Below are 12,499 nucleotides of genomic sequence, written 5' to 3'. Positions count from 1 at the left end.
TATACATAAAATGTAAAACATTTATATTCTGTAACAGTTAAATGTTTAAATGGCTGATCCACAAATTCCCACAGTTCAACAAAGACAAGGTCATTTTTAATGTTTAGTTTTTAATTGTGCCACAAGCCATTCAGACCAAAAACACAATACTAACAGAGTGTTATCGAAACAGTCACATTTGGGTCCCCAACAGTACAGGTCCACCGCTACAATGAATATATTTGAAAGGCAGTGAAACAAAATACAGTAAATTAAACACTGAACAGTGTGATAGATAACAGATGAGGAGGCTTGTAAGGAGGACGTGTTAATTATACAAAGTCCTTCTAATAAAACAAGGTTTCATTCAATATGTTAATGAGAGGGGGGAAAAAAACAGTATTTACAAAGCATTTAAAAATGGTGTTTGAGGAAAAAGCTATGACTGGCTGCACATTTTGCAAGTTTCACAGATAGGACAATACTGATAAATATGAAGTGCTGCATTTGTCTAGCTTTAACAACCACAAAATAAAAGATCAACAGTGAACAAAAACCTGTAAAGTCGATTTAACAGTTTAAGTCTGCCTTACACTGGAAATGAATCCACTCACATTAGGTCAATCAAGACAACTTATACAGCTTTTTTATTCTTATACAGGGTTTGATTGTATTCTTTAGTCATGGAGGGCATTTAAGCAAACATTCACATTGTCATACATGGCTCTTAGCTGAACAATTCTTTAGTGTTGCATTAAGTGTGCTTTCCTATTTCTGACCGACACATACATTAAGTGGTGTAAATGAGGAATCACTGAATTTATCCTTGTCACAATACAAGCACCTAGGCAAAGATCCTGCATGTGTGATATATTCTGATGAGAGATTCTCTTTAGACAAGTTATTCAGTATATGTAACAGAACTATCAGTTTTCCAGATGTACATAAATAAAATTACTTACAAAACATATACTGTACATTTATATACATGGTCAGTTCTGAGTGCCCTAACAAGACCTTTCAAATCAGTACAGATATTAACACTTATACAAGCATGATCAATGTTTGAAATTGCACAAAACATGAATGTTTTTTTTTTTTTTTTTTAGAAATGTCAGATTCAGCCACTGAAATGCCGTTTACAGCATTAAGCATCTCCATTCACACTAGCTCACAGAACATTCAGGGTTTTGTTCATTTCTCACAAACCATCAAGATTGTGCAATCAATGCTTTTCAATGGTGCTTTAGTAAGTATTATAAGTACAAAGAAAAAGTGTTAAACATTGTTTATGGGGAAGTCAGGACAAACATTTTTTTTAAAAAGCAGACAGTTTATATTTCTGTCACAAGTTGAAACTGACATACATACAGTCATTAAGACCTACTCACTGACTTACTTTGGCCATGATACTTATATTCCAGTTGCTTCAGAAGTCGTGACGTTCTATGTACGTTTAAGTAGATTTTGTATTCCCATACAAGGGTTCAATTAATTCCAGTCAACTGACAAATTAATGCAGTTCAATTATTGTGTTTTACCACTCTCTTCTAGGCATGTAGTCCTACTGTTAACATTGAGAAATTGTCCAAAATTAAACAACTGGTAAAATCCAGATGCACTATTTTCTTTTTGAAAACTTATCCAAGTTAACCCTGAAAATAAAAAAGTGCCAACTTATTATGAAAAACTAAAAAAAAAAAAAAACAATTATCTGAGTGGCAGACAGTCAGGAATACTAGTCTTTAAACCTCAGCCAATGTAGAGCAGGCTATACATTTGCTGAGTGACAGCTTGCATGTCATGAATTCCTGCCATTTCAAGTCATTTAAACACTTTTCAGCTTTTAGCACCTTTAAGGTCATTGGCTTGCTAGGAGATAAAACCTTGTATAAAGAGGATGTTTGTCATTTTGTGCACATTATGAATTCACTGCCTCTTACTTCATAGAGGCTAATAAATATCATGTTACTCTAAACATGTTGTAACCCTTAGGTATTACTGTTTGGGCAGACCACGCTCCTTATAATGTTTCCACAAGGGCACCATTATTCGATTGTATTGCACACATTAATTGGGTCCACAGACCACAGCTTTTCATCCAACATCCTGCTGACTACGCCCAGCGACCACTGGACACAAAACTTCTGCTGAAGGAGAAACTTGTGTCCGAACTCTCATGCTTTCCCCAAGCACCAAAGGGCACCACAATAATTGTGCTGTTGTCCTCTGAGCCATACTGAAGAGCCTGAGAGAGTAGAGAACCATAATTAAAAAAACATTAACATATGTATTAATGTCTGCTTACTGGCTATTTGCTAGCTGAGTTCTTTGCACACTTTGGTTGAACAATAGTCTTAGACCTAAGATGACCTAATAATCCAGGACTATAATGCATAGATCTCCACTTACTCCACGTTTTTCTACATTTATGATGGCTTATTTCCATTTAAGTCAGGCTACGCTGGAAACATCCAGGCTTTGGCAGGTGTCACGAATAGATTTTTTTTCTAGCAATAAGTATATTTGCAACATCCAATATACAGTACAACAGTTAAAGAATTAAACACATTTTCTAATTGTCAACATATCGCCATTAAAAAAACCCAAATCAATATGTGTTAGTCTGTCTGTCAATATTTTCCGTTTTCCTTACAGTGTCCATGAGACTCAGCCCCAAGTACATTGATTCCTACTGAAGATGTAAATCTTCAAAAACAGGTCACAAATATATAGTTTCATTATTTAAAAAAAAAAATTTCCTAAACAAGCTTGGTACTGTAGGTTTTTAGCAAACAACACTCAAATAGGAGGGAATGGTGCATTTGTTGGAGACTATTTTCAGACCCAGATTAATATAGATTAATAATTTAGTGTGCTAGTGAGTATTTATGGCAGCAGGAAGGTGTATGTGGGATTGTATCAAAAAAACAAACCAACTAACAACTGTCACCCTACCTAGGTCTACAGCTGAGAGGAATAAGCTATATCAGGCTTTGCTACACAGACAATACTTTTTTGTGGGGATATATTGACTATGAGTTATATATATTAGACTTAAGGTGCTTTCAGACAGCGAGCAGTTGCCATCACCACCTCCATTGCTTTCAATGTAAACACAGCAGTGGAAATGTTGCCACCAGTAGCGGTAAGATGAGGGAGGGCGGCTGCCGCTCTCATGAACGTGTACAGCTCTTTGGCACTGCATTCAGAGTTTATGATGGTTCGACTTTTTCCACTTGCTGCCTCGGCTCGCTGCGTGACCATGGCAACCCCGGAAACCACAACAAGAGACACGATACAGGAGGTGAAATTTACTGTGTCCAAGTTCACTGAATGATTCACCTCTTCACAAGGAGAGAACAGACAGCTCAATGAAGAGAAACAGTATGGGAGCAACATCAACTTCCTCCAATTAAATGCCACGAGACCAATGATATGGTCATTGATTTTAGAGGGAAATCATCCCACCCAACATCTCAGACCATCAATGGAATTGGCATTGAATTTGTTGAACATTATAAATATATAGGAACAGTCATTGACAATTAGGGTTGCATACTGTTCACATTTGAACCAATACCAGTACCGGTACCTGGAATTTGGTCCTGGTACCCAAAGGTACCGTTTCGGTACTTTACTCTCTCTATAATAATAAAAATGTAATTTCAGTTATAAAAAATAAGTCCAAACTTCTCAATTTCTACATTGTTATTTATTTAGAACATTTTACCTCACTGCCTCACTTAAAGGTCATCCATGGAGGGTAAGTTAACTTATATAGCGCTGGTGCTAAAGTTAGCTGTGGCTGCTGCGGGGGACTTTCAGACTATCAAACACAGTACCCTCTTCAGCTTTTAGATATATTTTGTGTTTGACCAGGTGTTTCCTCAGGCTAGACGTGTTGCCTTGGCCAGCTTTGCATTTTGCATTACAAATATTGCAGCGAGTGTCGTCTGCCTCGAGTTTTGAAAAGTGTAACCACACTTGTGACTGCTTTTGGCTTGCCATTGCCCTGACACAGCAGCCCTTTTTACACAGAGATCCTGCAATACTGCTGTAAAGAAGAGCCGTCATTACGCCTGCTTTACTTTTTTTACACTGAACCAATCAACGCCGGCATTGTGCTGCCAGTGTGTGATTTAGATAGTAGAAAGTACCCGCTCAACGTAGGCGCAGCTGATCGTCATAGCAACGGTATTCGACGGTTAGGAAACACCACACGGGAGCTTTAATTTGGCCTTGAGAAGCTGCAGTCTTTATTCACTGACAAACTGTGACCTACACTGTACATTTACTTAATTTATTTAAGTAGATAGGATAATTTCTTAAATCTGTTCTTACTTTTTCTATGATTGCTTGGTATGCTAAACTGAACATCAGGGACAAAACCCACCCGAGCTACAGTATATTGTGACGGTGGCTGGTAAGGTGTTAGGTGTCCCACAGACCCCCCCGACAGCTATCTTTGACCAGCAGGTTCTCGGCAAGGCCAGGTCTATATTAGACTGCACAAACCACCCCCTTCACGTTGAGTTTGAAACTCTTCCTTGTACTTGTTTTTTTATTTTGTGCCACTGACTTTTGGGATAATAAAATGACTTAACAGCTTCAAAGTCTGATTTATCTGGTTTGGGACAATAAACAACCTTTATGATACTAGTTAGCAAAACGTGCTATATTAAATCGAATCATATTGCTATTCCATTACCTTAAGTTTAAGATACAACCCGCTCTCTTTAGCTGCATGATGAGATTATACTAGGTGGATAGCAGCAGCCTGTGGTGTGCAGGCTGGTAGGATCGGAGGTAACCAGGAGCTGCAGAGTTGCACTGCTGTGGTGGCAACCACTCACTGTTTGAAAGCACCTTTATCCTTTAAGGAACAAAACCATGGAAATAATACTTATAGTGAGTGGTGTGTATTCATGAGCTAGCGAGCAGAGGCAAAGCCCATCAGTGCTTGTACACAATGCTGCCTTGGTGTAGGATATATATAGTTATTTATAGGTAATTTCTGAAATACTTTACAACAGTTTAAATGCTACAAATTAATCTCTCCATAAAATGATGAGTGTGACTGAAGGCTTACTCTAATGGACACTGTTTATGGAAGCATTTTGATCTGTCTGCATAACAGAACATGTAAAAATTAATTTCAATTAATATATCTATATGCCACAGCTCAAAGATGCCTGCCAATAAACAACCTCCTAATGCACTTGGCGAGGCATAAACCCACAGCCATTCAAATCACAAAACTCCCCTACTTTATTCTATTGTGTGGTTTCACCATAGGCGTATTAAAAGCCAAGTATGAACGTCTTACCTGGTCAGATATTCTTTGAGCTGCCTCCTTGGGGTCGTGGCACTGGTTGATGACATTGCAGATCTCCTGGCTATTCATAATGAAGTTAATGCCGTCTGTGGTCAGTGCCAGGAACGAGTCGTGGACATGGTGCAACTGAAGAAAGGGAAAGCAATATTTAGCAACATTTCTAACTTTTTGAAACTATTTTTCCCACCAAGCAGCTCTGAATTATTACTGTATATTTATAAGAGATAACAAAACCTTGAAGGGGAAACTGTGTCGATACAAAAGCAAAGAACGACAAAAATCAAATCCTAAAATAATAATATTATACAGTGTCTTTATAGACATATTTACAAGTTGAGGCAGATGTGAAACTGTGCATTGCTGGTTATTCAGATTAATATGCTAGCAGATAGGAGAACATCAATACAAAAATATATCCATATGTGCAATATTAATTGTAAAATATTTACGTTACCACATTTAAGATGGAGGTAAAATGTGCACAGATATGTCGAGAGGCAGACTGTAATATTTGCACTGTGCACATTAATAGATTGATGTTGCATACAAACAGATAATTGCCAATATACTGGCTCAAGAAGGCCACAGTGTTTGCTTAGTACATGTATTGTTACAAGCTTGTGTTGACAAAATGCTGTTGTACATACATTATTAACAATTAAAAAAAAATGTTTAGAAGCTGAATTTGTCACTGTGCCATTTCTTAAATGCTGGCAAAATTATTTAGGTTAGAATTCAGCAAAAAATCCTGGATAAATTATCCTGAAACACCCAGTGGACAAATGTGAATTATTATCCTGAGTTGCGATGAACTTTTATAAACCTACCGATATTCTCTTGGTCTCAGGCTCAGCAATGACCCCCATGTTCTTGAGGTCGAAGTCCCCAATGCTGCGCGTCATGGCCAACCTGCCGTTGACGTTTGGCTGTCCCAGACTATTCCAGGTGATAAAACCCCCACTTTTCTTTATCCTTGAGACAGGCGCAGAGGGAGAGAGGTGCACATAGAATTACTTCAGTCCAGTCTTGTTTTGAATTATGATAGAATTGTTCTTTATGTTGATTTTAATATTCATGTTGATGACTCTTCTAATGCCCTTGCTACTGATTTTTTCTAAAATATCACTAACTCTTAACTTACAACAACATGTGTCTGGCCAAACTCATTGCCACACCTTAGACCTAGTCTTTAGTCTGGGCCTGAAAACTCCAACTGTGGAAATCAGGGACATGTTTGTATCCGATCACGTATGCATTGTTTTTAACTGTGAATTAGAGGCTGCTAGTCCTGTCTTATCCCGCTCTAAGCACACACGCGTCCTTAATAAGCATAGTGCCTCAAAATTCGAAGCTAGACGATAGACTGAGGCACTGGGTGGACATATCAGGCACTGGAGCTAGACAGGTTCTCATCTTATCTATCCAATAGGAAATTCTGTGTCACCATTAATAACTTCATATCATCCTTCTCCCATATCAAGTATGGTGTGCCTCAAGGTTCAATTCTTGGGACCAATACTGTTCTCCTTATACATGCTTCTCTTGGGTGATGTCATCCGCAGACATCAGATTTCTTTTCATTGCTATGCGGATACACACAGTTGTACCTCCCTGTCAAGCCCACTGACCTTAGTACGCTGAGTTCTCTGCAGGACTGCCTGTGTGACATAAAAAATTGGATGTCGATAAATTTTCTTCAGCTCAACTCAAATAAAACTGAAATCCTTGTTATTGGGCCCCAACACATCATTAAACAAATACTGCCATCTACTGGTAACCTGTCACAACGTATCAAGCCTGTTGCAAGAAATCTTGGTGTCCTGTTTGATAGTGATTTATGTTTTGAGCAACATATCACTAAGCTTGTCCAATCATGTTTTTATCACCTGAGAAACATTGCAAAAATCCGATCTATTTAAAATCTTAGTGATGCAGAAACTGTTGTACATGCTTTTATCTCCTCACGCCTCGATTATTGTAACAGCCTGTTCACTTGTCTTAATCAAAAAACTTTGACACGACTGCAGACTGTACAGAACTCAGCTGCTAGGCTTTTAACCAGGACCAAGAAGTATGACCACATCACACCTGTTTTAGCCTCTTTACATTGGCTCCCTGTTTGTTTTAGGATTGATTTTAAGATCTTATTGATTACTTTTAAGGCTCTCCATGGACTGGCTCCAGACTATATTTTAGACCTTGTAATCCCTTATGAACCTTCACGTACTTTGAGATCTTTGGGCAGGGGTCTTCCGTCTGTTCCTGAGTCCAGGATGAAAACTAAGGGGGACAGAGCTTTTGCCATCAGGGCCCCGAGGCTCTGGAACAACTTGCCGGAAGAAATTAGGTTGTCTGTGTCTTCTTTTAAGTCTCTTCTCAAAACACATTTTCATCTGAAAGCATATCCTGATTTTACCTGAAATGGCTGTTTATTTTATTGCTTTTGTGTATTGTATTTCTTTATATTGCATCATTCACTGTGGTATTTTATTTCTCATGTTGTGAAGCACTTTGTACTTTGTTTTGATAAGTGCTCTATTAATAAAGTTTTATTATTATTATTATTATCATTATTACTACTACTAATAAGAAAGATAAAAGGTGCAAGTCATTTCAAACAGGCACAACAGCCCTGCAAATGCAGCCCTAACTGAAAACATAAAATTTTATACTACTTTTATGGACTTTTTGTGTCTTCAGGAACCATTATGTTTCATACCACTATCTCCAGCTAATGTACTTTGTCTGAACTGACAAACGTGGCATTACTGACAACATCTTTGTACCTATCTTTCTCGTCCTTCCTCTCAGGAGTGTGGTCGACAGTGAGTTTAAGGGCCTTGCCCTTGCGGCACAGCATGGCGCGGCTGTCGCCCACACTGCCCACCACCAACTCAATGCCATCCCTCAGCAGGGCCACAGTGGCGGTGGTTCCTGCATTCATCCCGGGTACTACAGAGACATAAAAGGAAACATCAGAGGTGGAACATGCCATAAAAAGGTCCACACAAAAAGTCACTGTTCACATTGTTCACAACCACATGGTATATCTCACACTCTCACATCCACACACTAAAACATGAACACATGGGTGGGAAGTCATAAAGTGGACTTAGAGCAAACTAGATACTACACAGTAAACAATAGAGGAGGCAGTCACACATGCAGGTCGAACTACTGTTTCAGCAGAGTTGAGGTCCAGAGCAAATTTTGCAGCAGAGTTAGGTCTAAGGCTGAACCTAAAAGTAATAAATGTTAACTGACACAACACTTATCAGTGTCCAGCCTTGATCTTGATCTTCAAAAAGCATCACATAAACTCATCTAATAAAGAAAATTACTTTTCTTAATACTTCTTGAGAGGGGAGATTTGTTTTACTTCCATGTTTTGCTTGCATTTATCCAGAGTTACAAATGTGAAAAATTCACCACTAGTGTGTAATAAGGAAAGTGATATCAAATTGAATTACTCTGTACTTGGTAATGGGAATTTGTAACAATTATTTTTAATGCAGGCAAACAGTAAGATGTTATTTTAACATTGAACTCAGCAACATGGTTCCAGACAACTTAATGTGCCTGGCAAAGAATGTTTGAGCAGCGAATATTTAACTACACAGAACACTAAACTTTAGTTCATTAATTGAAGACAAATTTAATAAAACAGCATTAAATGTCATTAACTGGATTTATCTGCGGAGATTTGTAGGTCTGCATTAGACCTTTTTCTCTCCAAAGAAATAAATGAGATGAACTGGAGATTTTAAAATATGTGTGGTTTTTTTTAAGCCTAATCTGCATATTAAACATGCTGCATCTCATGGACTAGATCTGTCACTGACAACACACATCTCATTCAACTTGTCAAACTGAAGCACTGTCTCACAAGAAGTTTTGCATACACTTGGTGAGAGAAGAAAAGAAAAGGGAGAGAGAGAGAGAGAGAGGAGTGAGAGAAAGATAGGGAACCTTCCAGTAGTCCAGGATTTAGGACCCGCTGGACTCTCCTTCAATATCTAGCCTCTCGTCATCCACATTGGTGCCAAGGGCCTCCAGCTCTTAGCTGGGTCAGCAGCTGCCGTAGATAACATGCACACACACACACAGGCATATTGGGACATTTCACACAGCGTGGCCGATGTATGGCCACATAAGGTATACAGGTATACTAGCTTTTATATCAACAGATGAAAACAGCTAATTTGAAAAGTTTCTATATGACAAGGGCAAATGTAGCATTTATTGAGAAATGTTTTGCATTAATTTGTTTGAGGGATGCTCAATATCAATTTCAATGCCCGTGCTAAACAATATACTTTGCAGATGGAGAAAATATCAAAAAATGGGTGACAAATTAAAGGAAAAAAAAACTACAACACATTAAGTGTCTTTGTAAAGTGTTAGCCCACCACAAGCCTTTGGAACAGCTTCAGTGTTTGTTGGCATAGACTCTTCAAGTCCCTGGACCTCTACTAAAAGATGTGTATGCAATTCTTTCAAAAGATATTTCTGATGGTGGTGGAGAGCACTGTCTAACACACCGGTCCACAATCTCCCACAGGTGTTTAACTGGGTTGAGATCTGGTGAATGTGGAGACCAAAGCATATGATTCACATCATTTTCATACTTATCAAAAACCATTCAGTGACCCCTCGTGCCCTGTATGGAAAGATCCACATTTGCTATCTTTATCCACACATGTACTCAGATTTTTCCTTTAATTTGTCGCCTTTCTGTATGTGTAGCAGTGAAACACTAGTGTTTGCTCTACTTGTAGCTAGTTTATTGTTCATCAATTATTAAGTAACTTTGGGTAAAATGACAGACCTCTAACCAAAAGTGCTCAGGTCATGTCAGTTGGGAAATCCAGGGGTTCAAAGCCTAAGTAGGATAAGTAAGTTAGGTTTTCAAGAGAGAAGTGTCATTAGATATATACAATGTGTGTGTACATATACACAGTATATCTATGTACATGTAACATGAAAGAACCTACCATTTGGAGAGAAGTGTAAGTGCTTTACAAGAGCTTTGTCTACTTCAAGGAAGGCCTTTGTTAAAACCAATTCCAGATTGGACTCCTCTGCCACAAGGTCCCTGAAACAACAACAAAAAAACTACACTGATTAGAATATCAGCTACAAAGATATGACTTTTTTTCTGGAAATCATTTAACATTTTCAGACATTAAAATTGTTAATCAGTCTATTAATTTCCTGTGACAATGACTAGTATGGCATATTTAATGATTTCCTTACTTGATGAATTTCTCCATGTATTTTTCACAAAAGTCAGCTGCTTCTGGCCCGCCATGCCCATCAAACACCGCAAAGTAGAGGATGTTGTCAGTCATTTGGGAGACCTGGAAGCGGTCTTCATTCTCCTTGCGTTGACCAATGAGCGAGGCACAGCCTACCCTTGATAAGCTGACTTTGGGAATGGGCTTGCCGTAGCGAATGCTGGGAGGCAGCAGGATGGGCTCATCGATACGATTGTCCCAGATGCCAAATGAATCCCAAGTAGTGGGGCGACCACTACTGTCAGGATCAAAGCGTGTGTTGCTGTGCCGTTGTCCTGAAGGGCTATAAATTTGTCTCCGGAAGATTGTGAACTGGAGGTGGCTGTTCTGCTGGAATGGGAGTGGGACTAGGGCTTTCTGTAAAATACCACTGTGTCCTACATGAGGACCACTGCACCTTGCCAGGCGCATAAGACAGGCTGCTGACATCACACTGACAGCACAAACCGTGGAGAAGCACTGGATGCAGAGTTGGAGGGATTTGCTGTCCAAACACTGAAGAAAAATCAGTTAGTTAGAATTCTAACGAACATTACAAAAGTCTTTTTTGTTTGTTCAGGTGGGGCGACAAGTCTACATGGTTCCAGCTATTGCCACCAACCCTGTGTTATTTGTGTCAAAACTCTCTTCAAACTAGAAATCAAATAATCAAATAAAATAAAATTAATCAGTTACTGTTTTGATAATCAATTAAATGTTCCAGTCATTTGTCAAGCAAAAAATGTCAACTATTCGCTGGTTCCAGCCTCTGACATTAGGATTTGATGCTTTTCTTTGACATATGTAATAACAAACGGATTATCTTATAGACTGTTTGTCGGACCAGCATTTGAATACATCTTCTTTAGTCCTGGGAAATTATGATGGGCATTTTCACTATTTTCTGACATTTAACTAAACTATTAATGGAGAAAATAATCAGCAAATTAATCAGAAATGAAGATAAAAGTTAGAATTCACATCTTTCAAAGCTGACCCCAAATAACCATGTTCAACTCATATTTGAATCTATTAAAGATTTTAATTAGATAAAGGACATAACAGGTCTTAATACTTTCCATATAAATTTGAGCTTATTACACATATATAACTGAAAGTGTTTGTGTTAATGGTGGAAAATAAGCACTTTGTATTTGTCAACTGATCATAATTAAAACCATATTATTATTAAATCCACCATGTTTCATTCCTGTTTTTGCAAACATTGCTGATGTATAACGTTACATAACATTTAAACATAATCGGGAAATAAAAACGATTCACAAAATGCAGCAGTTCGTTAGCGTTACATTAAATCAAGATACATTACTCTAAAGTAACGATAAGATCAAGGTTAACGTTAAACGAATGATGTAACTCATAGAGCTTGCTGCTTGCGCTAATATGCCAGTATCCCGATAATATAAACACAAGTGCCACATGGGGTGTAACCGTATTTCAGATAGGATACTTCGATTATAGTAAATAACATATAGCTAGTTATTGCAGTTATGAAAAAACAACTGGACTAACGTTAAAGTTAGCGGCTTTTCGTATTGACAGCGTTAGCATTAACTACCTAGCTACATAGCGACAGCTATCTTTAGCTGACTAGCTAGCTAGATGGCTAGCATTAGCTAGTAGTTCGCAGTTTATCCAACATTACCGAGACCACCCCCTTGACCTTTTAAAGGTGTGTTAGCTAAAAAGCATACCTTTGATATTTTAGCTTTATGAATACACTTTAATCCTCAGTTGGTTTCACGAAAAGAACTCGCCAATAACTGAATGAAAACCGCCGACCTCTTCTCCTCCCAGTGTTTTGGATCCTTAATGTTATCAAACAAGGCCTGTGATGTGACCGCGCCAATCAGCATGCTGGCAACGTTTACGCCTACTTTGACGC

General features: G+C 38.3%; 1 protein-coding gene across 2 annotated transcripts; it reads right to left on the bottom strand.

Annotated features, from left to right (window-relative positions):
• Positions 1 to 90: 90 nt before the first annotated feature.
• On the bottom strand, positions 91 to 12,466 carry ppm1kb (protein phosphatase, Mg2+/Mn2+ dependent 1Kb). 2 transcript variants are annotated; one of them, XM_044190844.1, is made up of 8 exons: positions 12,309 to 12,466; positions 10,574 to 11,109; positions 10,312 to 10,412; positions 8,104 to 8,269; positions 6,946 to 6,975; positions 6,145 to 6,289; positions 5,309 to 5,443; positions 91 to 2,227 (listed from the first exon to the last, which is right to left on the bottom strand). In XM_044190844.1, the coding sequence occupies exons 2-8, from the start codon at positions 11,041 to 11,043 to the stop codon at positions 2,096 to 2,098; spliced, it is 1,179 nt and encodes a 392-aa protein (XP_044046779.1). In that variant the 5' UTR covers positions 11,044 to 11,109; positions 12,309 to 12,466; the 3' UTR covers positions 91 to 2,095. The 2 variants fall into 2 exon arrangements, with proteins under 2 accessions (XP_044046779.1, XP_044046780.1); XM_044190845.1 differs by lacking the exon at positions 6,946 to 6,975.
• Between the last annotated feature and the right edge of the window lie 33 nt (positions 12,467 to 12,499).

Source organism: Siniperca chuatsi, linkage group LG3, assembly GCF_020085105.1.
Source record: "Siniperca chuatsi isolate FFG_IHB_CAS linkage group LG3, ASM2008510v1, whole genome shotgun sequence".
Classification (NCBI taxonomy): domain Eukaryota; kingdom Metazoa; phylum Chordata; class Actinopteri; order Centrarchiformes; family Sinipercidae; genus Siniperca; species Siniperca chuatsi.
Note: the sequence above shows the minus strand (reverse complement) of the source record. Positions and strands in the feature narration are given on the sequence as shown.